This window comes from Pelophylax lessonae, assembly GCF_965119305.1.
Source record: "Pelophylax lessonae genome assembly, chromosome: 1".
NCBI classification, from domain to species: Eukaryota; Metazoa; Chordata; class Amphibia; order Anura; family Ranidae; genus Pelophylax; species Pelophylax lessonae.
This window is the reverse complement of record NC_138768.1, coordinates 652,820,724-652,848,209: the sequence shown is the minus strand read 5'-3', so window position 1 is coordinate 652,848,209 and position 27,486 is coordinate 652,820,724. Positions and strand designations below refer to the sequence as shown.

At 43.1% G+C, this 27,486-nt stretch overlaps 1 protein-coding gene across 2 annotated transcripts in view; it reads left to right on the top strand.

The window, feature by feature from the left end:
• The window catches only part of CLGN (calmegin), a 105,863-nt gene that overhangs the window by 68,842 nt on the left and 9,535 nt on the right, over nt 1-27,486 (top strand). Inside the window, exons 12-14 of one of the 2 annotated variants that reach the window (XM_082243528.1) lie at nt 2,457-2,576; nt 6,558-6,702; nt 15,091-15,194. In XM_082243528.1, coding sequence (XP_082099654.1) covers nt 2,457-2,576; nt 6,558-6,702; nt 15,091-15,194 — 369 coding nt within the window. Of the gene's footprint in view, nt 1-2,456; nt 2,577-6,557; nt 6,719-15,090; nt 15,195-27,486 lie in introns of both variants that reach the window. The other variant, XM_082243529.1, reaches the window with a different exon arrangement.

Genomic DNA, 27,486 nt, shown 5'->3' with positions numbered 1-27,486 from the left:
AACATAAGGTTTACTACACAGGGGTTCTTCTCTAGCAAAAAATACAAATGAAAAGGCTACCCCACCTGGCTACTCTTCAGCAGCACTGCTGCTATAGGTACTGGTCCCTCAGATCACCAGCTCTTCCATGCACACAGCAACTTGCAGCTTCTTGGATGCACACAACCTTGAACACTTTAATGTACACAGCAACTATCTCCGCACAGAGATTCTCTCTAAATGGCAGTCACACAACTGCAACACCAACTCCCCTCCACCTGAAACTCGGCAGACCGTCATGTTGGTTGTCCACAAAATCCAGACACTGGTTTGGAGATTTCTTCCCTCTCAAGGTGCTTTGAAATCTCCATTTCGTACAAGGTTACAATTTTATTCTTCCTGTATTACCTGAACATTAGTAGCCCCCACGTGGGCGATATTTGTGCTGTATCTAATTCTATATTCTCCTTGAAAACCAATAAACATATTGAAACAGAAATCTTCAAACTATGAAGCCCCATCCAGAAATATCAAAATCCAGAGAAATCTGCAAAAGCGTTTTTCTCACCTCAAAATGATTGCTCCAAAGTTCTGCACTCTGCAAAGGTGCAAACCCTGTGTTCTTTTCCTGACCAACTTTATAGTGACAGAGGCTTGGACTATCACACCTTATATAGGCCTCCTTCACGCAGACAGCTGAGGGACAGTGAAAACAGGTTTTAAACACTGCTGTGGTTGTGACGTAGCACAATTTTTTTTAGAGCATGTAGTGTAGGCGGGACCACTGACAAACATGTCTGTTTCAAGTGAATGGGACCACAATGCAACCATGATGCATCCGCCTCCGAAATCCTATAACAGATCTGCGCTGCAGCAGCTGAACAATCAGCTTTTATCGGACAGGATAGTTGAACATAAGTCAAAAGATAGGCTGCAGTGGCCATAAATGGATCGAAATTCAGCCAGTTCCTGCTGAACCGGGCAAATTTCAATCAATCTACGGCCACCTTAAGTCACAGAAGGTGAAATTTCTGAAGGGGGTCTAGAACGCTTCTTGAGGGCACAAGAATGATTCTGTGTATGGTATAGGTACTGCCAGGAACCTTTCAGTGTTCTAGAAACTTGACTGAACCTGACAGGTTTGTTGAAATGAATCCAAAAGTTTGTTAGAGAAAATTGAATATGGTTTCTGCAAAACGTGTTTAACACAGTAAGGACATACCAACAATAGAGGGAAAGCATTAAGGTAAACAATGTTTAGGGAAAAGTATTGTCCTCTCACCTGCTCTAAAAGGGGGCTCTCTCCTCTTACTTCCCGGTATCACAGGCTTTGCTGAGGCAGCAGGAACCATTGGCTCCTGCTGCTATTATTTAATGCCAATGACCAGGGCCAAGCAATAGACATAGACAAGCCCGCAGGTGTGCCATGATAGGAAGCAGCTACCTACTGTGACACATAGAGAAGAGGAGAAGCCAAGAGCGTCGGCAGGGAACCCGAGAAGAGGAGGTTCAGTCAAATTGCTGGTAAGAGTTATATCTATCTCACCATAAATTTTGAAGAAAACTCCAGAGTTAAACTCCAATAAACCCTTCCTGATCATATATATATATATATATATATATATTCTTTATAAAAGTATTTTTTGGCCACCATGCAGTAAATATTGAGATGGTATTTCAAAGTGAGTGCTATGTGGGAGACTCCATCTTTTCTATGCTCACATTATCATTCCCAGTTTTGTGAAATCAAACTTTGCACAATTTAGCATTCATTTAATAGTACAGATGTAATTTGCAAAATGGCCACATAAAAAATTGGATCTCCAATGTAGGACACCTAAGTGGATTGTTGGCAGAGGCATTATTGATACAATCAGCTGTCTCTCATAGATAGCAAACCAATTACATGACCAAGGAGATAAGGGTTTTGATATCTGTCTACAAACTGAATGCTTTTACTGTGATTCCAAGAAATAAAAATTTGAAATTGTCTTAAAGAGTCAAAAATGGCTGCTCAGTAAATAGGACAAGTAATCTTCACAATATATCTATCCACAAATTACCCATGTACAATGAATCAAACTGTTAATTAAAATAGTTTTCCTTTTAGAGTCAGAAGCCTGTACCTTTTTTTAGCAGTTATCTTTGGGGTGCTTAAATGATATTTAGAACAAATTAACAAAATGATCTATAATTGTTATTTTTTTAAGTTTTTTTTGTTCGTAAATAAAGAAATCATAAATCCAAAAACAAACACACACAAATTTGAATAACATAGGAAGCTTTTATCTTATGTGTGCATTAAGACATGATATGTCTCCACCATCACAGACATGGACAGTAGAACCATGAGCCTGAAGGCTGATAAAGCTTTCCTGTTCTGATCTAGTGTAAAGTTCATACCAGTTCAGCTACTTGCACTAGAAGATGCCTTCTCCAGGATACTGCAGTTAATGGGTTATTCTGTTTCTCTCCAGCCAGGCATGATAAACCAGCTTCTTGCTGCTGCTGATGAGAGGCCGTGGCTCTGGGGTTTGTACTTGCTGACAGCTGCTCTGCCTGTAGGATTGCTGGTCTTATTCTGCTGGCCCAGAAAGGTGAGAATGATCAGAAAATTGGGACACGGGGATGTGAAAAAGTATTTAGCTCCATTAACGTTCTTCTCTTGGTCTTTTTGTCTCTAACCTATATGAATAGAGTCAGTGTGGCTGGTATAAATTGTAATATTTTCTTTTCACCATGTGACAATCAGCTACTATTGGTTGCTCATTTTCTTCACTTTTCTTTGATTTTTTTTTTTTACCTCAGACGAAGCTGTATTTGAAGAGTGAAACATGTTAGGTTTGGGTGATTTGATTTTGGGAGCACCTTCTTACTTTATTTTCATTTAGGTTCACATAATTAAATTTTTGTCCTGACACGTTCTTTTCCCCCTCCACACCATTTTTCTTTTTTTGTGGGGTGAAACATGCCTTGTGTCAATGCAGTCTTGATTAAGAGAGAAGCTTTTGTGGATATGGTGATATAAGGGGCTCGTCCATCAGTGGTGAATTGTCCACATGGATGAGTGTACCCGTATTACATATCTGAGAGATAGATAATTTCATAGGGTGGAAGACAGATAGCCCACGTCTTCAGTAAGACAGTATTTACTAGTATATTTTCACTTTTTCTGTTCATCTCTTTTGTATTTGTGGCCAATAAATGGGAGGAGAGACAAATATACCCCCATCTCTTTATACCAGTTGGTGTTGGTGAGTAGACCTTGAGTTTATATATCCTCTAAACAGTCTGGAGCCTTTATATTGAATGTAGGAAGAGATTCTAACTCTCATAATGTTTATATGTACATATCAAGAGAAGTTTCACCATTTAGAGTTGGTAAATGTTAATATTACCACATAGACATAGAACATTGATTCATATATAATGGTATTGACTTTATCTAATAGGTATACCTGTTATGATCAATTACATACCTTTTATGAGTTATTAAAGTTTCAGAATGTTTATACTGCTCTCATAAACAGTGTATATTTATGCAAATAAGCAAGGATCTATAAGTAAGGAGATTCTCAACCTATTTCCATAAATCAACAAAAATTTTAGATTGTTTTAGTGACACTAACCTAAAGATAAGAGGAATACAATTTTTGTGCAAAAATATATATATTTATTAAATAAAATCAGTGCAGAAAAATGTAAAAAATATAACTGGTGATAAATACAAAATGTGGAACAATATTCAATAAAATGTATCACACAGGTAATATGAGAAATGCAATCAAAGGATATTATTAAAGAATATCAAGGTAACTAAAACCCATAACTTCTAGAATGTGATTAATAGCTTTCCATGAGCTCACAAAAGATGGAAATTAAATCTAACAGATTTGAGACGTGACTTCTCTCAGCCAACAGATGTTCACAACTCAATGTTTAAAAAAAATGCATGGCCAAAAATTGTTACACCATGCACCAAGACTTGCTAAAAGTCTAGATAGTTTTTGGTAAAATAAACCTCTATTAAGTTAATCTATTTTTAAGAATACATCATAACTGCCTCATTTACTATGGACTAGGAGTATATAAAATAAATACCTCATCTGATCATCACCCAAAGAGGGGGCACTCTTTGCCTGTATACAAGTTTGGTAGATTGACTTTAATTTAACTATTTTCTCAAAGATAACCTTCTGACCTTAGCCTTGGGGAAAAACTTATATCTTGTGGATGTTTACCTCCCATGTCATTTTCTGTCAAGAATAGTGTCTAGCTTGTAGGATTTATATTGCCAGTTCAATCAACATTCCTTATGAGTGAAGCAATTTATGTGGAATTAGCACTTAGCTCTTTACACACAAAAAAAATAATGATATACATATATGTTCCTAGAACTTATTCAATTTAGTAGGCCTATGTATATGCCTCACATAATATAATGACATGATAATATTGTTGCTAATACAATTATTACAAATACTATTAATGTTTCCTCAAGCATATTTTTAAATGAGCCCTAAAAAGAAAATATTCTGATCTTTTGTTCATTGTTAAAACTCAGACAAGACTGACATCACTCTCATTAGAACCTAGCTTAGCACCATCATGGCTACCGTGTTTCCCCAAAAATAAGCCCGGGTCTTATATTAATTTTGGCACCAAAAGACACAGTAGGGCTTATTTTCAGGGGGAGGTCTTACTTTCATGTGCTGTCCGTCTTGGTGTGATGTCAAGGGGCCTCTTTAATTTATTGCTTGAGAAAGTCTGTGCTGAGACTTTAAAATTGTCTGTAAGAAACCTTACCCAAGGACAATGAACTTACATTCACCTCATGACAAAATGGCTGCTAGGCTGCCCAATATAACAATATGTATAAAATAATATATATGGGCCTATATGATTTTTTTAGCCCCAATAGTTCTGACAAAAGGTTACGTTTTAGTTAAGTGGCCTTTTGGTATGTAGGGAAGCGTACCCTCATCTAGTTCTAGTTTTGGTATAAATTGGATTAGTATTGGTTTTATTTGAAATGTACACTTATAGTGTGAAAATATATTGCACTTTCGCAGTCTATAAATGGTTGTTCTACTCTTCGATATAACACCTGCAAGTAAATACATCTTGTAGCTGTTGGCCAGAAGCTAATAACAGTGCAGGGAAAACTGGAAAATTGATTTGTCATAATTCTGTTCTGAAAATAGGTTCACAGCTGTTGGCCCAGTAAATATAGCACAGAGTTCACTAAGTAGTGTAAAAAACATATCACACATCACGGAAATGATGATGTGACTCATAAGATTTCAGGATATTGTATTAGATCAGGTAGATACTTCTCTCTTCGTCTCTGTACAGCTTTGCTAAGTGATTATAGTGTACATTGTAGTACATCATCTGTTACATTTTGATTTCTCAAATCACCATGCATAGATATGTGCACCTGTTCCTGCAGGATCTAGGTTTCATGTTATCATTCAACCTAGCTACCCCAACCCAACTAAGAATGTGCTTATGTTGATGGTGAGCAGATAACTTGTGTTCAACATCTTATAATTATGGATGTCCAGTCCTGCCTCCCTCTGATTCCTGAGACTCTGAGTTGATACAAACTACTTATACCCAGGGTTTCCAAAGCCCTCTTGTTGTTCAAGAACTACAATTCCCATCATGCCTAGTCATGTCTGTGAATGCCAGAGTTTTACAATGCTTCATGGGACATGTGGGACGTGTAGTTCTGTAACAGCTGGAGGGCCATCATTTGGAGATTCCTGACTTATACTGTAGAAGGTAATACAGTGCAGTCAGTGTACACTCTCACAGTCCTGACATTTATGGGATTAACTTTTAAAGCTTTAGAGCATGCTGCAAAGGTGGTGGAATTCATGAAGATAAGTGACCCCTTCAGTGACCCCATGGCCCTTCTTATGTAATGTATTTTATATATTGTAGCCTTATTAGTGGTACAATGTGGTAGTTCTAGTAGGTCTTTATTAACTGGAAACAACATAATATAAGGTGGAATTCTCTGTTGACAATGGAGTATGTTTCTAAGGGTTGCAGAAAGAATTGCATACCTGAAATATAGAAACATCCAGTAGGGAAAGAAAGTCCTAAAAGTCGTACATCACAGAAAATACCCTGTGAGGAGGTGTATGGCGGCCTTAGCCCAGGCTCAAACTAGGCCATGCCCTCTTCCAATGCGTTTCACTTTGCCCCCCGGTGCTTAATGCTGGGGATAATCCCCATGATTCAGCTCTGGGGGTGAATTGAAACACGTTGGGGTAAGTGGCCTGGTTGGAGCCCAGGCGGAGACTTTCATACACCTCCCCACAGGGTTTTTCTGTAATGTGCGAATTTTAGTATTTTCTTTCCCTATTGAATGTTTTGAGCTGGGACAAGCTCTATTCTTGTCGGCACTCCTAGTGGTTTGTCATGCAAGAGAACCTGGTGGAGCCTTGCGCTGCACCTATAATTTTTGTTGTGGGTCACAGTGAAAAATAGAAACCACACACAGAGCCAAAGAGGAAACACTGCAATGAAACAAAAACAACCACACAACTACTTGCTTGTTATTTTAGAAAATTGAAGAAGAAGAAGATGCAGATTTCACAATGAGTGATTTTATAGAATCTGATGAAAATGATTTTGAGCTCCAGAAAGATCTCAGGAAGGAGAACCAGCAAAATTTGGAGGATGCTACATCAGAAACTCAGTATGACAAAGGTAAGTTGACTTTATGGTGAGGGGGGCGACTCTGGTTTTAGAACACTGGGGTACATGACTCTTGATATGGCATAGCATTACTGGACATTATCATCAGGTGGATCTGGTTGGGGTGATCCTGTTTCCCCACACTGTGAAGACAAACAGCAATTTCCAGGCAATTTGAGCTGCTTTCATCTAGCTTTGGATAGTAATAGCGACCAAACAGTTGAATGAAATTGACAGCTAACATTTTCTCTTGAAACCCTAAATTAATAGGAATTGTGTGGTTTTCTTGATGCATTTAGCTGTAGCAATCAAAAGTGTGTATATGGCCAGTACTGACGTGTATGGCCAGAATTAAAGTTAGTACACATGATCAGAAAATTGTACAAAAAATATTGCTTTCAAATCAATTGTACGATAATCTGATCGTTAGCATACAGCTTTCATCCAAAATTATCCAAAGGAACAAACACAAAAAATGTTCTCATATGATACCAGATGGTATGATTTTCGTGTAATCAGTACAATATTTGTCCGAAAATACAATACAAATACAATACATTACATCACTTCTGAATCCTTATTCTGTCGCACAAGAATTTTCATAGCTTTTAGTAACCTCTTAATTTTCGATATGGAGACTAGCATGCAAAAAAACCCCAAAAATAGGACAAACATTGGTCTCATAATTCTGTCGTGTTCACCAGGCTTTAGGGTGATTATATTTGGCAAGTGTCCACCTTAGAATTACAGGCTGCTATCAACCATCCTAAAACATTTTTCTCTGTCGCTCATTGACAGACGTAGTCTTCTTGATTCACAAGAACTGGGTTATGCTGCCCTCTACAGGAGTAGGACTAGGCAGAAAGAAAAACGTTCTGGCTCCACCCTAGGGGCAGTCCCAGAGGGTATATCCTCTTCCTGTCTGCTACAGAGAATCAGTTTTTTTCTGTCTAGTCAGGAGTAAGGACCTAAGTTCCTTGCTGAGATCTTTTTGGTCCTGACAAGATTTTTTCTTTAGAAAAAATATTTTTTAGGTAGTTTTCTCCAGTGTTTTTTTCCTGTGAGATCTTCAAGCAAAAACGCCGGACTGGGCGACACTAGTGGTCACCCCAGCCGGCCTACGAGCGCGCGCAGACCATTGCATTGCGCTTGGTCGGCCGCGACACATTCAAGTAAGTATGCGGGGCCGGGCGACGGGCTGGATGTTGAGATCCAGTGGTCACCCCGGTTTCTGCCTACGAGCGCGTGCAGACCAGAGCTCCGCGCTGGGTCGGCCGCGACGGAGTCCCATTGGAGGGACTGACCTTGCGAGTTAAAAGTCTCGCTTGGACGCCAGGAACCACAGAGTCGAGGCGTCCGGAGTGGTCCACAACCCCCCACCCCGGTGGAGAGGGTATTGTGAAGAGAGGGTGCCTGTCGGTTCGGTATGGTGAGTAAACGTTCCCTTTTTTCCTCGTTATGAGGCAGTATGAATTATGGGCCCCTCCATACATGGTCAGTATATATCTGACACTAAAAGTCCCCCTTGTAAATACAGTATGTGTTTGGTGGGAAGTGGACTTGGTTTGAGAGCTAACACTCTACCCAGCAGACTGTAGTATTACAGCAGACATAGGAGGTATAATCCTACCTTAATTGTAGTGTACCTCCTGCAGATCGATAAACCGCCACTTAGCAGAGATGCAGGTGGATTTGCTGGGAAAAACGATTTCGGCGGTCCGCCGCCATTTTGCCGTAGACCAGGTGCATGTATGTCCTCAGGTCACGCCGGCCGCCATGTTTTTGGAGTCTATTGTCTCCTGTATGGGGGCGGCCATGTTTGATGAGCCCAGCTACCTCGTGGAGAGCTGGGAACGCCGGAAGGTGTACACAGGGGGCGGAGCCACGTCCTTCTACCCGGGAAAACGAACACAGCTCTTTCCAGTCTGTAAAAGACAGACGCTGACTGCAGTTGGTTGGAAACTTCTCTGCATCGGGTGGTGAGCCTTGGGGGTCCCTCTCTCTCTCTGTGGGGATCGAGAAGCAGGTACTCTGAGGGGCGCTATTGCGCTAGGGGGAGACACATAAAAAAAAAAAAAAATTTAAAAAAAAAAAAAAAAGGAGGTATTTTTTTATTTAAAAAAAAAAAAAAAAGAAAGTTTTTTGTTTTTTCCGGCAGAGGTGTCCTGAATTAACATGGACCCTGCCACTCATGTATCTCCACCGGATCCCCTCGAGGTGTCTGCAGGATCCTCCAGCACCCCACTGATGGTTGAATCATTGTCAGCTATTATGGAAACTTTTGTGTCCCGGGTGGAAGTGGCTTGTCATTGACAGGGCGCAAGAAAGCGACCCCCGCCTAACCCCTTATTATCTGAAACTTCGGATTCAGACTCTGAGCCCATTTCTGCAGTTGCAGGTACTTCATCTGGGATTGGTGTCTCGGGTACTGTCTCTTCAGACAGTGAGGAGGATGTTTCGACATCAGCCATAGCCCGAGAGGAAGCGTTGGTAAACGCACTCATTGTATCTGTTCAAGAAACCTTAAGATTACAGGGTATTCCGTCGGAAATAGCTGAAACTGTAATCCCTTTTGGGACTAAAAAACGCATGAAAATGGCGAAGGTTTTTCCATTGCCCAAATGTTTTTGGCAATCCAATCAAAGAGGAATGGAGTCTGCCAAAACGCACCTCTGCTATTTCTAAACGCATTAACTGGCGTTATCCGTTGAGGAAACCCTCATTAAGAAATGGACAGAACCACCTGTGGTGGATTCACCAATTGCTAGATTGAATAAAGCCACGGTTATTCCTTTAGAAGACGCTCCGTCTTTTAAAGATCCAGTGGATCGCAAGATAGAAGCTATGTCTCGCACCTTGTTTTCCTTGATTGGATCGGCTTTCAGACCAATAATTGCTATTGGTCTGGTTTTGCAGACTGTAACTGAATGGACCAAGTGGTTACGCCGGGACTTAGAAGAGGTCCCTCAGGCGGTATCAGATTTGTTGGAACAAATGATACAGGGGTTACAGTTTGTGTGTGATGCGGCGTTAGACGCCACTCCATTATTGGCGCGAGCATCAGTTTCAGCAGTGGTTCTCAGGCGTACACTGTGGCTAAAAGGTTGGTTAGCCGACCAAGGTTCCAAAAAAGCATTAGCTAATATCCCCTTTTTAGGAGAGCGTCTATTTGGAGCCAACTTAGATGAGCTCATTAAGGATCTCACGGGTGGAAAGAGCACCTTTTTACCGCAAGATGTTAAGGGTAAAGGAACTCGTCAAAGACGAGGGCCTTCTTTCTCTGCTCACAAAAAAGTTTTTTCGTCCCGCGGGTGAAAAAATTAAGTCCTCCAAAGCTCCTTCAGGAGGCTTCAGGGGACGTTGGTCGGGCAAGCAAAAGCCCGCCCCCTCCAGACCTGAAGATAAATCGTCCAAAGCCTGAAGGTGCGCCCCCACCCATAATTGGGGTGGGGGGACGTCTTCGCCGGTTCCCGGATCCATGGCTTTCCAGAATCCCGGACAAGTGGGTTTGCGAAGTCATAAGGTCAGGGTACAAGATCGAGTTTCGATCTCTCCCACCGGCGCGATTCTTCCCTTCCAATATCCGACTATCCCCGGATCGTTTAGAAGATCTGCGGAGAGCAGTCACGGATTTACTACAACAAGGAGTGGTAGTCCACGTTCCTTGGACAGAACGTTTTCAAGGGTTTTATTCAAACCTATTTACAATACCCAGGAAAGAGGGCAAAGTGCGTCCAATTCTGGACTTAAGGGCACTCAATTCCTTTCTCGACATAAGGAAATTCAAGATGGAATCCATTCGCACAGTAGCAGCCTTCCTGCATCCAGGGGATGTCCTAGCGTCCATAGACATCAAGGACGCCTATCTTCACATTCCCATTTTTCGCAGGATATCAGCGGTTTCTACGCTTTTCCGTAGAAAAGAACCACTATCAGTTTGTGGCGTTACCTTTCGGTTTCGCCACGGCTCCTCGGGTCTTCACGAAGGTGTTGGCCCCAATGTTGGCACTACTGCGCCAAAAAGGCATATCAATTCTAGGTTACCTAGACGATCTCCTGCTTCATGCAGAGTCTCCTCAGACCCTGCTACAAAACATAGAAATTACTATAATTTCTTTACAGGAATTCGGGTGGCTGGTGAACCAGCAAAAGTCATTTCTGGTCCCACCCAGAGGCTCGAATATCTGGGTCTAATTCTAGACACAGTCAGGACAAGAGTTTTCCTTCCGGTAGGGAAACTCTGAAAGATTCAATCAGCAGTCCAGTTGTTACTATCCAACAGCTGGTCTTCCCTTCGGACTTGCATGAGGGTTCTGGGGTTGATGGTGGCTTCCTTCAAAGCAGTCCCATTTGCCCAGTCCCATACCCGAATTCTTCAGCAAGAGATTCTTCTCAGATGGAATCGGAATCCGGAGTCCCTGGACTATCGGATCCAATTGAGCAAACAGACCAGAGAGTCTCTGGTCTGGTGGCTTCGGTCTCCGATGCTCAGCCAGGGAAAGTCATTTCTGCCAATATATTGGACGATAGTGACCACGGATGCCAGCCTATCCGGATGGGGAGGAATTCTCGGTCAGTTATCCGTTCAGGGACTTTGGTCCCCGGAAGAATCCAGGTTACCGATAAATGTATTGGAACTGAGAGCGATCAGACTTTGTCTGATTCACTGGACCGAGCAGCTCCAGGGCAGCCCGGTTCGGATCCAGTTGGACAACGCCACGGCCGTGGCTTATGTCAATCACCAGGGGGGCACCAAGAGTGTCCGAGCGGCCAAAGAAGTGGCTTGCATTCTTCGCTGGGCGGAACGATTTGTTCCAGCTATCTCTGCGGTGTTCATTCCGGGGGTGGAAAATTGGCAGGCAGATTATCTCAGCCGTCAGACTCCGGATCAGGGGGAATGGTCCCTCCATCCAGAAGTTTTCCACCAGTTGTGCCTACGTTGGGGCACCCCGGATGTGGATCTGTTGGCATCACGATTCAACAGAAAAGTACAGAGATTCGTGGCTCGCTCCCGCGATCCTCTAGCAGAGACCGCAGACGCACTGGTCACCCCGTGGGGGCAATACCAGCTAATGTATGCCTTCCCTCCTCTTGGGTTACTGCCAAGACTTCTTCACAGGATAGAGGAGGAAGGAATTCCAGTAATCCTGGCAGCTCCGGACTGGCCTCGTCGAGCTTGATACGCCGACTTGGTCAGACTGGTGGCGGACGTCACGTGGAGACTTCCTCTCAGGGAGGATCTACTGTCTCAGGGACCGATCTTCCATCCTGCTTTACGATCGCTGGTTTTAAACGGCCTGGTTATTGAGACCCAGGTGCTGAAGGACAAGGGATTGTCAGCTTCAGTTATTCCTACTCTAGTTAAAACAAGGAAAGCGACTTCCAGAAAGATTATCATCGTACATGGAAGTCTTATATTGTGTGGTGTGAATCCCTTGGGTTCCATCTACATCTTTATTCGGTAGCCCGAATATTGGCTTTTCTGCAACAGGGAGTTGAGCAGAAGCTGGCCTTGAGTGTTATCAAGGGTCTGGTTTCAGCATTTGCTATCTTCTTTCAGAAGCCTTTGTCTACTCATTCCTTGGTGCGGAATTTCATCCAGGGGGTGCGACACCTGGCTCCGCCAGTGCACGCGCCGTTACCATCCTGGGATCTTAATTTGGTGCTGTCGGTTCTTCAGACACCTCCCTTTGAAAATATCAGGGAGATTCCCTTGCTTACTTTATCCCAGAAGGTGGTCTTCTTGGTGGCTATCACTTCTGCACGCAGGGTGTCAGAACTGGCTGTATTATCCTGTTGTTCCCCAGATCTGGTGGTTCATAGGGATAAGGTTGTTCTTTATCCGAATCCATCCTTCCTTCCTAAGGTGGTTTCAAAGTTTCATTGAATGAGGACAGTGTATTGTCCTTCCTATGTCCTTAGCCCAATCATCCTCGAGAATTTGCATGGCATTCCTTGGATGTAGTTCGGGCGATCAGGATATATTTGAATACTACGGATTCAATTTGTAAGACGGATTCACAGTTTGTGATCACGGATGGCCCTAAGAAGGGGTTGCCTGTTCTGCTGCGACCATCTTTAGATGGATCAGACAGACGGTGGTATAGGCTTATTTTATCTAAGGGTCGGGATCCCCCGTTCCCTGTTAAGGCGCATTCTACTCGGGCGCTTAGAGTTTCCTGGACCCTCCGCCATCAGGCGTCAGTGGTTCAGGTTTTCAAGGCGACTGTTTAGTCGTCGGTTCATACCTTTACAATATTGTATAAGGTTTATGTGATGGCATCGTCAGATGCCTCTTCTGGCCGCAAGGTTCCTGCAGGCCACTGTTTGAGGAGACTGTTGGTCTACCTCGAGGATTTGTGGGGTAGGTCTCATCTGTTTACTCGATGAGTCCTTTGATACTTCTGGTTGGCTCCGGTTGGGCCTTCTAGTTTGGATTTTGATTTCGGTCAATCCCACCCCTCATTGGTGGCACTGCTACTGGATGTCCCAGTTCTTGTGAATCAAGAAGACTACGTCTGTCAATGAGCGACAGAGAAAATCGGATTTTTGTAAGATCTTACCGTAAAATCCTTTTCTCTTAAGCTCATTGACAGACGTAGTACCCGCCCCTCTATCATTGAGTTGGGTTGGGTTAAATTCTCTGTTGCTGCTTTGGGACAGAACTGATTCTCTGTAGCAGACAGGAAGAGGATATACCCTCTGGGACTGCCCCTAGGGTGGAGCCAGAACGTTTTTTCTTTCTGCCTAGTCCTACTCCTGTAGAGGGCAGCATAACCCAGTTCTTGTGAATCAAGAAGACTACGTCTGTCAATGAGCTTAAGAGAAAAGGATTTTACGGTAAGATCTTACAAAATCCGATTTTTAGGTCTGTCACGGTCACTGATCTTCCTATTCAGTCTGATGGATGTGTTGCAGTGAAAGCATTAGGACTGATTCACATGTATGGCTGCATTACCATACACATTCTCTTGCCATTCATGCTGAATTTGGCTGTCAGTACACACACACAAAAAAAAACACGTACCTGCCCCATTTTGAGAATTCCTCGCACAACACAAAGTGCATTGACATCCGTGCATTGTGGCGTGCTATAGCACAGATGCATTATTTTTTTAAATTTAGAATACATATCATCATACAAAGTGTGAATCATTGGAAGACAGGAAACACTGGTAAGTGCACTACTTACACAGCTTGGTTGTTAAAAATCTTGAAAGAAATGTCTTTTTTCTGCAGTGAATGGCCAGCCTAATGTTATTGTAGTGATGTCAGATCAGATCAAAATGAATCAATTGAAAATTCAGATACAATTTTCTTTTTTCAGTTTTCGTTAGAGCAGTGTAGGGCAAGAACCTCTTTTAGGATTCATGCTATGTCCCGTATGAGGAGATTTTCCTAATTTTCTGTCTTGGAAACCACACTGAAAGTTTAGGAGAATCTTCCCAATAGGGACACAACAGTAAAACCTTACATACGAACCCCAAACTTCCAAAATGTTTGAGATGGGAATGAGGGAGACACCTATTGGCAAAAGTATGTAGGCATAGGACACACACCCATACCACGACCCCTTAAAGGAAAATAATACTAAAAAAAATATTTTTTAAACCCACAAGTGCTTTTTTTACCACTACTATTCCTTTATACTGGCTTTTAAAATTTACAATTGCAGACATTTTGAAATTGGATGAAAGGGTTAGCCCTGGGAAACACTTTTTTTGATACAAAGTGCATTTATATACAACTAATGTATGTAGATCAGACCAAAACGACAGACAAGGAGGAGGAAAGAGGAACAGAGGGAATTTTTTCCAAATCAGGGACAGTCCCTCGAAATCAGGGACAGTTGGGAGCTATGCAATCCTACTCCAGTGTTCTATAAAAGTCCTTTTATTGGTGAAGAGGCCATTTATTGGAGAAGAGTCTTTTTTAGTGGGGAGGTTCTTCTTGTTTTCTGTTCCAGGACGTGATAGAACATCTCACTAACTGGTTTATAGACAGCAATAAAAGCCAAGGTTCTATCCCTTCTCATTCTACAAAAGGAAAAAAAAATTCTTTGGCCTGTATAATAGAGGCAGGATAAAGCATAGTGAAAATGAGTCCATTATGTGAGTACCCCAGATAATAAAGCATAGTGCTAGTCATTACCTATTGCTCACTCCTTACAGTAAACAGCCCTCCTGTGAGATGTAACATTCTTTTAGTGCTGAGAAGTTGAGCTGACATTAAAGGAGGTACAATGGTTAGTGGGTCTGCGGGGCACAAATGGCAAGAAATCCACCCTGCACCTGCATATTGGCAGTTTACAAAGTTTATTAACACTGTTTTTACACTTTATAAGTTGTTCCTTAAATAAAGCTGCATGTCTCATTCCAAACATAACTTGTCCTATTCTAGAGGCTGAAGAAGATGAAAGGACGGAACAAGAGGAGGAAGATGAAGAGTTCAGTCAAGAAGAAGAGGAAATTGGTGATACAGTAGATCAGTCTTCAGATGATGAGGTAAGTGTCCAGAACATGTCAAAAAAGCTTTCTACATAGATATAGTTTATATTCAATTAGGTGTGCATTAATATAATGTGCAGTTTGTCATTAGTATTTATGGATAAAATGTTGCTGAAAAAAGTTTAAAATTGTTATCCCATACACACCCACGTGACATACAGTACTCCAATAATTCAGCACCTTTCCTGAGAGAAACAGAGGTTGCCATTGCTGACTTTTCATTCTGCTTATGTTGGTTTGTCATGCTGATGATCTAGCTTCAAACTTTTGGGTCACTAACCTTTTGAGTCTTTATCAGCAAACTATGCTGATAAAGGTAGAAACACAGACAATAGTAAATAAATAGTTGCGCTAAGTAAAAATCATTAAAATTCTTAAAATATAACAAACAGCCGCTACACTGACCATATACTGATATGTGAGAAATAGTAAAAATATATATATGTAGCGCTAAAACAAATGGTTAAAAACGTCCATATACAGGTCATTTAAATATCCAGAGATCCCAGTGAAAAGAAGGTGCTCAACAACCAGGTCTGAGTGAATCAGTGAAGCAGATCCGCCACCAAGTAGATTGCCAAAACACGCTTACCAGACGGATAAAACAAACAAGCGATCAAGCTGAACCTCAGCTAGGCTGTAGATCACTGTCTCAGGGTCTTCATCTCAATCCAACTCTCAGAGGGAAACTCATATGTATACACCGAACGTCACACCAAATCAGGAACCACTCAAAACCTGAACTCTAGGAATGATCTTTTTTTTTTTTTTCACCTTAACTGGTCCAGGTTGCATATATCTAATTCCTCATATATCCCATGCGGTGGGCCACTGGGGATGCAGGAATTCACTGCAGTCTTTGTTCTTACATACAGTTAGTGCTGGTTTCTTCTGGGTGCTGTTCCAGTGGTGTATTTAGGTTTTGTGCTGCCCTAGGCCTGACTAAACTTGGGCACCCCCTAATTTAAATATGACCCACCCCTTCCTGTAAAGGCCACACCCCATCCTGTTTATGACCCGCACTGTCATCTGTAACCCACAGACCACAACCACAGTTTATCAGTCCCCATAAGTTCAGTCTCATCAGGCATCAGTGCAGCCTCATTACTGCCCATCAGTGCAGCCTCATTACTGCCCATTAGTGCAGCCTCATTACTGCTCATCAGTGCAGCCTATCAGTGGCCATAAGTACATCCCCACCAGTGGCCACCAGTGCATCATATCAGTGCACATCAGTGCAGCTTATCAGTGCCACCTCATCAGAGGCCATCAACGCAGCCTCATCAGTGGCCATCAGTTTGCCCATCAGTGAAACATATCAGTGCAGCCCCATCAATCAAGCTTTTCATTGCCGCCTCGTGCCCATCAGTGCAGCCTATTAGCGCACATCAGTGCAGCATATCAATGCTCCCTTATCAGTGCAGCCCCATCAGTGCTGCTTATTAGTGCCACCTCATCAGTGGCCATCAGCGCAGCCTTATCAGTGCCCATTAGTACAGCCTCATGTCACTGGATTAGTAAGATTACTCCTTTCTTTTAAGAAATTTGGACTTGTGTTTGCTGCCACTGATTGTAATCATAGGAATATTTTACTTATTTGTATAATGACTAGGAAGTCCATAGTCATTATATAAATAAGTGAAATAATCAGTGGCGGCAAACACAAGTCCAAATATCATAAAAGAAAGGAGTAATCTTACTGATCCAGTGACATATTGCGACAGCACATATGGAGATGAGCAGGTCCAAAATATTATTGGCATCATATACAATTAAAAGTCTTAATTGTATATGATGCAATTCAATATGCTCACTCAAGGACAAGGATGTTTAAAGAAATTAAATTATATTGATGACATGATGCCTGCCATACCTGGGGGCGGAGGAGGGTAGGCGGAGCATTAGGCTGCAGTGGCACACTTATTAGCATTGGCGGCCTTCGGGCCAGTTGTATTAAGTATGGTCGGCGTACTGCGGTCTGTCCGAATGTCCTCACCGGCCGGCATTATCATACCGGCAGGTAGCAGTGTGACCGCTTTATGGGGGTGCCAGACTGATTTGCCTCCTGGACCCTGCCCTCTGGCCCAATTCGCCCCATAAGACTAAAAGTGTAGCGCAAGCCAGCGGGGACCCTTTTCGCATGGGAGCCGGGAGAAGGCTGTTTTTTTTTTTTCGTGAGCGTTGCAGCTTTTATGCTGCCCCCCTGCAAAGTGCCGCCCTAGGCCTGGGCCTTGTTGGCCTAGGCCAAGATACAGCACTGTGCTGTTCAATTGGCTTGCCTTCTGTATATAGAACACGGGGTCACTCGCTTGGCACCTCCACCATTCAGAAAACTTTTTGTATTTGTTTGGATGGGGTGGATATCTTGAAGTTATCTGTCCCGCCCCTCCACCTTGTCCAATAGGAGAATCTGGAATACACTACTATTTCTTTTATATATCATAGGTAAAAAGGCGCTGGTAATCTTAATATATCACGTGTTATAAAAATTAATAAGTGATTTAAAGTGTAATATATGTGATTAAAAATTGCTACAAATATATATATGATCTACTATTGGTGCAATTAGCAAAGAAAAGTGCATACCAGTGCAATTTCAATTCAGAAGTGTTTTTGCTTCTCAAAGTAAATTAATCCACAAAGGTGTGGATCAGTGAACCAATAAATAGATATATAAAGAATTCCATACAAAAATCACATAAGAATATATAAAAATATAAATATATAAATGTGCTCCAAGTAGTGTTTTAAAAGTCCAGGCAATAGCATGCAATCAAAATTGTGCTTGGTGGATTCTTATTAATCCCTTCACAGTGCTCCAGGTGCTGGGATGTGACAACCGTCAATTAAGAAGTGCTTGTGCTTCTCAAAGTAAATTAATCCACAAAGGTGTGGATCAGTGAACCAATAAATAAATATATAAAGAATTCCATACAAAAATCACATAAGGATATATAAAAAAATCACATAAGAATATATAAAAAAGTATAAATATATAAATGTGCTCCAAGTAGTGTTTAAAAGTCCAAGCAATAGCATGCAATCAAAATTGTGCTTGGTGAATTCTTATTAATCCATTCACAGTGCTCCAGGTGCTGGGATGTGACAACCGTGGCCTCTTACCAGCTAGCAGCAGGTCACAAGGACCCCCAACGCCTGTGATCCCTTTATTGGGTGGATCAAACCTCTCCTCGATTGCTTGGATCTCTGGCTCCTATATTACTCGAGTTGGACCATGTAGTCCCCCCATACACATAAAGATATAGAAGAACAAATAGCCTCCAATAGTGAAATACTGTTTTATTCTCCAAAAAACATACACTATAAGGTGACAATTAGCCTCTTACTATTTGTTGTGCCCTCCTGGCACTGGGCAATTCGGCAGTACAAAATCGTTTTTTTGGGTCTTAGGAAGACATTCTCCGGGGATCTGCAGCACCCTGTATCTCCTTTCCCCTTCTTTGTATTGCGGCGGTGGATGTGTATCCCAGCCTCTGTTCCGAATGCCTCTGTGTGTTACTTCCGGGTTAGCATTGACCACAATGCATTTCGCTTAACGAGCGTCCTCAGGCAGTCCTCAGGCAGTCCTCAGACTTCTTTATATATTTATTTATTGGTTCACTGATCCACACCTTTGTGGATTAATTTACTTTGAGAAGCACAAGCACTTCTTAATTGACGGTTGTCACATCCCAGCACCTGGAGCACTGTGAAGGGATTAATAAGAATCCACCAAGCACAATTTTGATTGCATGCTATTGCCTGGACTTTTAAAACACTACTTGGAGCACATTTATATATTTATATTTTTATATATTCTTATGTGATTTTTGTATGGAATTCTTTATATATCTATTTATTGGTTCACTGATCCACACCTTTGTGGATTAATTTACTTTGAGAAGCACAAACACTTCTGAATTGAAATTGCACTGGTATGCACTTTTCTTTGCTAATTGCACCAATAGTAGATCATATATATATTTGTAGCAATTTTTAATCACATATATTACACTTTAAATCACTTATTAATTTTTATAACACGTGATATATTAAGATTACCAGCGCCTTTTTACCTATGATATATACCTATTTATTGTTTTATTACAATTAAAAGGGCAGCAGGTTCAACAATCTTTTATTTAAAGGGCCAGGCGCCTTCTCTTTTCTTTTTATTACTATTTCTTTTATGTTGTACAGCTTGTATAACAGTGTAAATTTGCTGTCCCCTCAAGATAACTCAACACACAGCCATTAATGTCTAAACCACTGGCAACAAAAGTGAGTACACCCCTAAGTGAAATATGTCCAAATTGGGCCCAAAGTGTCAATATTTTGTGTGGCCACCATTATTTTCCAGCACTGCCTTAACCCTCTTGGGCATGGAGTTCACCAGAGCTTCACAGGTTGCCACTGGAGTCCTCTTCCACTCCTCCATAACCACATAACGGAGCTGGTGGATGTTAGAGACCTTGCGCTCCTCCACCTTTCATTTGAGGATGCCCCACAGATGCTAAATAGGGTTTAGGTCTGGAGAAATGCTTGGCCAGTCGATCACCTTTACCCTCAGCTTCTTTAGCAAAGCATTGGCCATCTTGGAGGTGTGTTTGGGTTCGTTATCATGTTGGAATACTGCACTGCGGCTCAGTCTCCGAAGGGAGGAGATCATGCTCTGCTTCAGTATGTCACAGTACATGATAGCGTTCATGGTTCCCTCAATGAACTGTAGCTCCCCAGTGCCGGCAGCACTCATGCAGCCCCAGACCATGACACTCCCACCACCATGCTTGACTGTAGGCAAGACACACTTGTCTTTGTTGCCACCACCTGAACCAAATAAGTTTATCTTGGTCCCATCAGACCACAGGACATGGTTCCAGTAATCCATGTCCTTAGTCTGCTTGTCTTCAGCAAACTGTTTGTGGGCTTTTGTGCATCATCTTTAGAAGAGGCTTCCTACTGGGACGACAGCCATGCAGACCAATTTGATGTAGTGTGCGGCATATGGTCTGAGCACGGACAGACTGACCCCCACCCCTTCAACCTCTTCAACCACTCATACATCTATTTCCCAAAGACAACCCCTGGATATGACGCTGAGCACCGGCACTCAACTTCTTTGGTCGACCATGGCAAGGCCTGTTCTGAGTGGGACCTGTCCTGTTAAACTGCTGTATGGTCTTGGTCAATGTGCTGCAGCTCAATTTCAGGGTCTTGGCAATCTTCTTATAGCCTAGGCCATCTTTATGTAGAGCAACAATTCTTTTTTCAGATCCTCAGAGAGTTCTTTGCCATGAGGTGCCATGTTGAACTTCCAGTGACCAGTATGAGATAGTGAGAGTGATATCACCAAATTTAACACATCTGCTCCTTATTCGCACCTGAGATCTTGTAACACTAACGAGTCACATGACACCGGGGAGGAAAAATGGCTAAATGGGACCAATTTGGACATTTTCACTTATGGGTGTACTCAATTTTGTTGCTAGCAGTTTAGACATTAATGGTTGTGTGTTGAGTTATTTTGAGGGGACAGCAAATTTACACTGTTATACAAGCTGTACACTCACTACTTTACATTGTAGCAAAGTGTAATTTCTTCAGTGTTGTCACATGAAAAGATATAATAAAATATTTATAAAAATGTGGGGGGTGTACTCACTTTTGTGAGATACTGTACATGCTGCTATTGCAGACCTCATTCTGAATTTGTAGTTGCCTGGCTGCCATGCTGATGCTTTGGTTTTACTACTTTCCCAGAGTGACAGTTTGGCAACTAGCATTTTTAGAGAGGGAGAGGGCTATGCCAGCATCTAGATTTCACTTACAGCTGGTTTCATTTTATCTGGGAGCCCCCAGCTAAAGAACACTCAATAGAAAATGGAAGAAAAAGAAAAAAAAAAAGTAATACCCAGAATTCAGTGAACAACAGCACCTTCCGGAAATTTTTTTGAGGCCTGTGCACACCCTGTGCAGTGCAGTACTTTTTTTTTTTTTTTTTTTTGCATCAAAAAGACAATGAAAGTATGTTACATGGGTTCCAATGGCATAGTTCATACCAGTGCAGCGCTTTTCAGTTAAAAAAAAGAAAGTACAATATGCTGCTTTTTTCCTGCACAGAACTTTACTGTATCGCGGTAAAAAGCATAAAAAAGGCCACGGACCCAATACAGTGGGGAAAAAAAAGGAAAAAGAAGAAAAAAAAGCATCTGTAATGCATCCTGAAAAACATTAAACTGCGCATGTTGGAATGGATCTGGAGGACATTTTTGTAGTGGGAACAGGCACTTAATAGTTTTTTTTTGTTAATGCTGCTAGCTGACGTCATGGAATTGCTCTACGCCTCCTAGAAAATTGCTTAGCACTGCTGTTATGATCTGTGATCATCATACCCAGACTGAAGCTGAAGGATGCGTTACGGCTTGTTCGCACCAGCAGCTGCAATAAACGCATAGCCATGTGCACTAGAAAGAACAGTGCCATGCTCCAGAATCGCACAGATTACTTTTTTATGTTAGAACTTTACTGAAATCTCTTAAGTACCTGCAGCAGTGTTACAATGAGAAGGATTACATTGCAACACGCTACACTAAAATAACGTATAGTGTATGCAAAGCAGTAGTGTGAACAGACTTCATAGCAAACAAGGCAAATTGCCAATGAGTTGCTGAAATCTTAATGAGAGCTTTGCAAATGCTTTATCCAGATGGTTGTAAAAACTGCTATCACACAAGCCTGTGTCCCTGTGTACAAAGCAATATTAGGATTCTTGTAATCGCCGTCCAATCCTTTTCTTGAAGTCCATTAAGGGACACCGGGAGTCTTGACTGACGGTTTATACTGCCTCCTACATGAAGATTCGATACTGAAAAACATAAAATGGGCTTTATGATGTCTCTCTTCAGGAGTAGGACTAGGAGGAAACCTTTTTGGTTACGCCCCTGGGGCAGTCCCAGAGGGTATACCATCACTTCCTGCTGTAGGACTCCAGTTTGTAACAAGCAGTGTCAGAAAAACAAAAAACTCAACACCAACAGAGGGGCGGGTGCTGTGTCTGTCAGTGAACCTCAGAGAAAAGGATTTTACAGTAAGACAAAAATCCAGTTTTCTCTTTCATTCACTGACAAACACAGCTTCAATTCTTCAGACCATTGGAATGTCCCAAAGCAGTGTCAACATGAGGGGTGGGAAAAAACACAGAATTTCCAACAAGGCTAAACACAGTCAACCAGGTAACAACAGGAGCTCAGCTAGGAACAACTGGAGCTCACCACCAGGAAAAATTTTCACCCTCAAAAAGCGGAAGCCTCTGCAACCACAGCCTGCAAAATTTTGCGGCCAAACGCCACATCCAAAGATGCAAGTACATCCACCTTATAAAATTTGGTGAATGTGTGTACAGACGACCACGTAGCCGCCTTGTACACCTGAACCACTGACGCCTAATGACGGAAGGCCCAGGAGGCACTAAGCGCCCTCGTAGAATGTGCTTTAACAGGGAAAGGAGGAACCTGACCCTTAATAGAATAGGCTGCACCACCACCTGCCTGATCCACTTGGAAATGGTCGCAGCAGATGTGGCCTGCCCCTTACGAGGTCCATCCAAAAGAACAAACAAAGAATCAGATTTTCTAATCGGTTCAGTCACCGCCAGGTACACCCGAATCGCCCTTACTAGATCTAAGGAATGTAAGGCAATTTCCTTAGAATGTTTAGGACATAGGGACAGTAGCACAATGTCTTCATTCAAATGAAACCCCCGAGACAGACTTGGGAAAGAAACGCCTGACAGGGTCACAACACCACCTTGTCCGTATGAATCGCCAAGTAAGGTGACCGACAGGACAACGCAGCCAACTCTGACATGCGACATGCGGAAGTAATAGCTACTAAGAAAGCCACCTTCTGCAACAGAGTGAGCAGAGGAATTTTTTGAATATTTTCAAAGGGAGGCTTTTGAGGCACCGACAAAAACGAAATGAGATCCCACGGAGGTACCAGGGATCGCAACGGAGGAGCCAGATGGCGAACTCCCTGCACAAAAGTGTGAACCAAGGACTTTGCCACCAACGGCCTTTGAGAAAAATAGCCAAGGCGCAAATCTGGCCCTTGATGGTGCCCAGAGCCAAACGTTGAGCTACACAAAATTGTAGAAACTCCAACAGGCAAGACACAGAAAAGGAGCGTGGAGAAACCCCCCCTGACTCACACCAAGTAATGTTCGCCTTCCAAACTTGATGATAGACCTTCCTAGACGTAGATTTTCTATCCTTCAACAGCCTAGAAATCACTTACTCGACAGCCCTCTGTCTTTCAGCATCTGGCTTTCAATAGCCAAGCCGTTAAAGCCAGGGACCATAAAGCAGGATGGAAGATTGGTCCCTGAGACAGAGGGACGTCTGCTACCAGCTTTACCAGGCCTGCGTACCAAGACCAGCGAGGCCAGAATGACTGGAATTCCTTCTACCTCGATTCTGTGTAGCAGTCTCAACAGAAGTTGTATTGGAGGAAAAGTGTAAATCAGACGATATTGACCCCAAGAGGCCACCTTCGGCCAGAGGATCCTGAGACCTTGACACAAACCTTTGCACCTTCCTGTTGAGATGGGAAGCCAGCAGGTCCACATCAGGGGTCCCCCACCGAAGATACAGTTGATGAAATACCTCTGGGTGAAGAGACCATTCTCCCAGATCCAGCGTCTGCCAACTGAGATAGTCCGCTTGCCAATTCTCTACCCCCAGAATGTGCACAGCGAGAGGGCCAGAACATATTGTTCTGCCCACCTCAAAATGCTGGCCACTTCCCGGGCTGCCAGGGCACTTCTTGTGCCCCCTTGATGATTGACATATACCACAGTCATAGCATTGTCCGATTGTATCCGCACATGGTGTCCCTGCAGACGATCAATCCATTGAGACAGACAAAGTCTGATTGCCCGGATTTGCAGAATGTTGATCGGCACCCTGGACTCCTCCTGAGTCCAGACACCTTGGGCCCAACACACTCCTAAGACACCTCCCCATCCGGACAGACTGGCATCTGTGGTGATTACAGTCCAATACAGGGGAAGAAAAGATTTTCCCAGACATAGACCTGGGGATTGGAGCCACCATAGGAGAGACTCCCTCAAACCCAGACTCAACAGGATCAGATTGTCCAATGACAGCGGAGCCTTGTTCCATTTTATCAGAATCTCACTTTGCAAAGGTCTGGTGTGGAACTGCGCAAACGGAACTTCCTTGAAGGTGGAGACCATCAAACCCAACACTTGCATGCTAGTCCTGAGTAAGGATCGATGGTTCAGCATCCTGTAGCTTCAGAAGTTTTGTCTGAGGAAGAAACACCGTGCCAGACCCAAGTAGTCCAGCTTTGTGGCCAGAGACAGTGCCGATTTCTGATAATTCAGTGTCTACCCGAACTGCGGCAGAGTTTGCACCGTAACGTCCAAGTCAGCTTCTAGAGCCGTGGAAGACTCTGCACGCAGAAGCAGATCGTCCAGGTAACCTAGTCCTGCAAACCCCTTCTGCCGTAACAAGGCCAACACTGGGGCCAAAACCTTTGTGAACACCCGAGGAGCTGAGGTGAGACCAAAGGGTAACACCCTGAATTGAAAGTGCTCCTCACCCACTGCAAAACAAAGAAAACGCTGATGCCCGACTTATATTGGAATATGAAGGTAAGCATCCTTGAGATCGATAGAAGCCAGCAGGTCTCCTTGATGAAGGAAAGCTACTACTGTGCGGATGGACTCCATCCGAAATTTCTGAACCCGCACAAAGTGGTTCTGTGCGAGGCTTGAGATCCAAGATCGGACGAACCTTGCCTTACTTCCTGGGATCTGTAAACAGATTTGAATAAAAACCTTGAAAATGATCCAACTCTGGAACCTGCACAATAACTCTTTGTGCTAACAGGTTTGCACTGCTCCGTAGAGGCCCTGTAGCCACTCTGGAGACAGGCGTAAGTTGGAGGGAAAATTTTATTATATCCTATCACTTAGTACCCAGTGTCAGTGGCCATCATCCCGATAGATAGATACAAAAAGGGTACCCCCAATGGTTTGTGCCACTAAATCACTGAAAAAATAATACAACCGTATATAGACAAATTACAATTTTATTACAAAAGAAAGCAAAAGAAATTCATACATGAACATATATATATATCTAGCACACAAGTAGATATATGTGAATTTTAAAACCTGCATGCAAGGACAGACCAGTATCCATACAGAGGACTCCTAGGCATCATTGGTGGAAAGAACCGGACAGAACCCTACGCGTTTCGGGTATGGAAACCCTTCTTCAGGGGTCAACCAGAGTTCAATGCACTAACTGTACCTATATAAATATAGATTGCAATAAGTATGCTATAAATAAAAACCATATTCAAAGTAAGATTCATATTATGCAAGTTATACAAGATGTCATAATCTTCAAATGTAGGTACCTACCAAAAGGAGTCTTTTTTTGTAAGGGTAACTGGGCTGTCGATTAAAATCGGTGTTAACCGAGAAAGGAGAGGTGTCTGGTCTCATTAAAACATGGTTCACTGAGAAAGAAAGCAGTATAAGCAGTGGCGTAAGTCGGATGGAAAGAACCTTGCCGGAGGCAAGGACTGAAACTCGATCTTGTATCCGAACCTAATTAGTTTGTGGACCCATTTGTCCTGAATTAGGGAGGTCTACGGATCCAGATAGAAGCGAAGACGTCCCCCCACCCCAAAAGCAGGTGAGGACCGCCCCTTCAGGCTGGGGAAGGCATTTCTGCGGAACCAGAAGTGTCCGCTTTGGACTTACCATTCCAGGGTCTCTTGGAGCCTCCCGCAAAGTTACGGGTGGATCTCCAGCCCTTTTCCTGCGATCCAGACGGAAGAAAGGGCCGCTTGTGAGTCAAAAAGAAGGGACCCTGCTTACGGCGAGGTTCCTTGCCCTTAGCTGCCTGCAGAAACAATGTACTCCTGCCTCCCGTGAGGCCCTTAAAGTTCTCTTCCATAGAGGCACCGGACAGACAGTCTCCTACAAAAGGAAGATCAGTCAGCACCTTTTTAGAAGCCTGGTTAGCTGACAAGTACTTCAACCAGATCATGCGGCGAAGGATCACTGCCATCACTGAAACCCTGTCGGCCAAGGGGGCCGGATCCAGGGATGCATCACAAATATACTGTAACCCTTGGATCAACTGGTCCACCAGCTCAGAAGGGTGTTGACTCCCCTCCAGATCCTGACACAAAATCTTAGCCCATTCCGTTAAGGTCTGGGATACCAAGGTGATAGCAAACACTGGTCTTAAAATTGAACCAGCCGCGGTGAAGAGGTACTCAGCCCTTTTGGCCACGGGGTCCTTAAAAGACTGGGAATCCTCCACCGGCAAAAGTGTGGCCTTATTCAGACGGGTAACCTGAGAATCCACCGACGGTGGAACCGTTAGTTTCTTCAGAAGAGACTCCTCAAAGGGATATCTCCTAGCAAAATGCTTAGGTATTCCAACCATGGGTTTCGGGGAATCCTACTGACTAGTGACAATTTTGTCAAAACAGGCAGGAAAGGGAAACCCCTTGGTCACCTTGGACGATTTGTGGGTGCCAAACTGCACCGGCGTCGCCGACTCAGCTTCAGCTGAGTCTTCCAACTTTAAAGTTTCCCACACTGACACAATTGAGGCCTCCACCTGCTTTTTTTTTTTTTTTTTTTTTTTTTTTGCCTTTCTATTTCTTTTCAATAAGTTTTTATTAAAGATTTTCAACATACAATAACATATTTCGTTAGCATTGCATAGAACAGGATAATACAACATGAGAAAATATAGCTCATATCACAACTTGTACATACATTACACAGAGCCCCTCAGAGTTCTAGCCAATTCCCTAGGGAACCTCAAGCCCGTGCCGGGCGACATAGCCGGGTTGCCCCAAAGGGCCCAGGCGGGAAACCCAAGGAGCTCGGCACCCCTTCGGGAGCATACTGTGCCCATGCCCCCCGGGCTCCCACCCCCCCCCCAGCCAGATCCCCAGCAAGCGTCCATGGGTCCCCAGTACACTAGTCCTATATCCCATATCTCTTCCTCCCAGCCAACCGGGAGCATGTGATAGAACCGGTCTCCGAAGACTCTGCTGTGATAGGATACATAACAAGAATGGAGTAGATAACACTCAAATGTTGAAAACCAGTAGACTATCAACTGGACAGTCCAAACAAACAAAACCTCCTGTATTCAATAAACAATCAGCAATTCCAATTCACAAGCAAGTGAATAGCAAACCTGCTCAATTAGGGTATTTATCTAGCCAC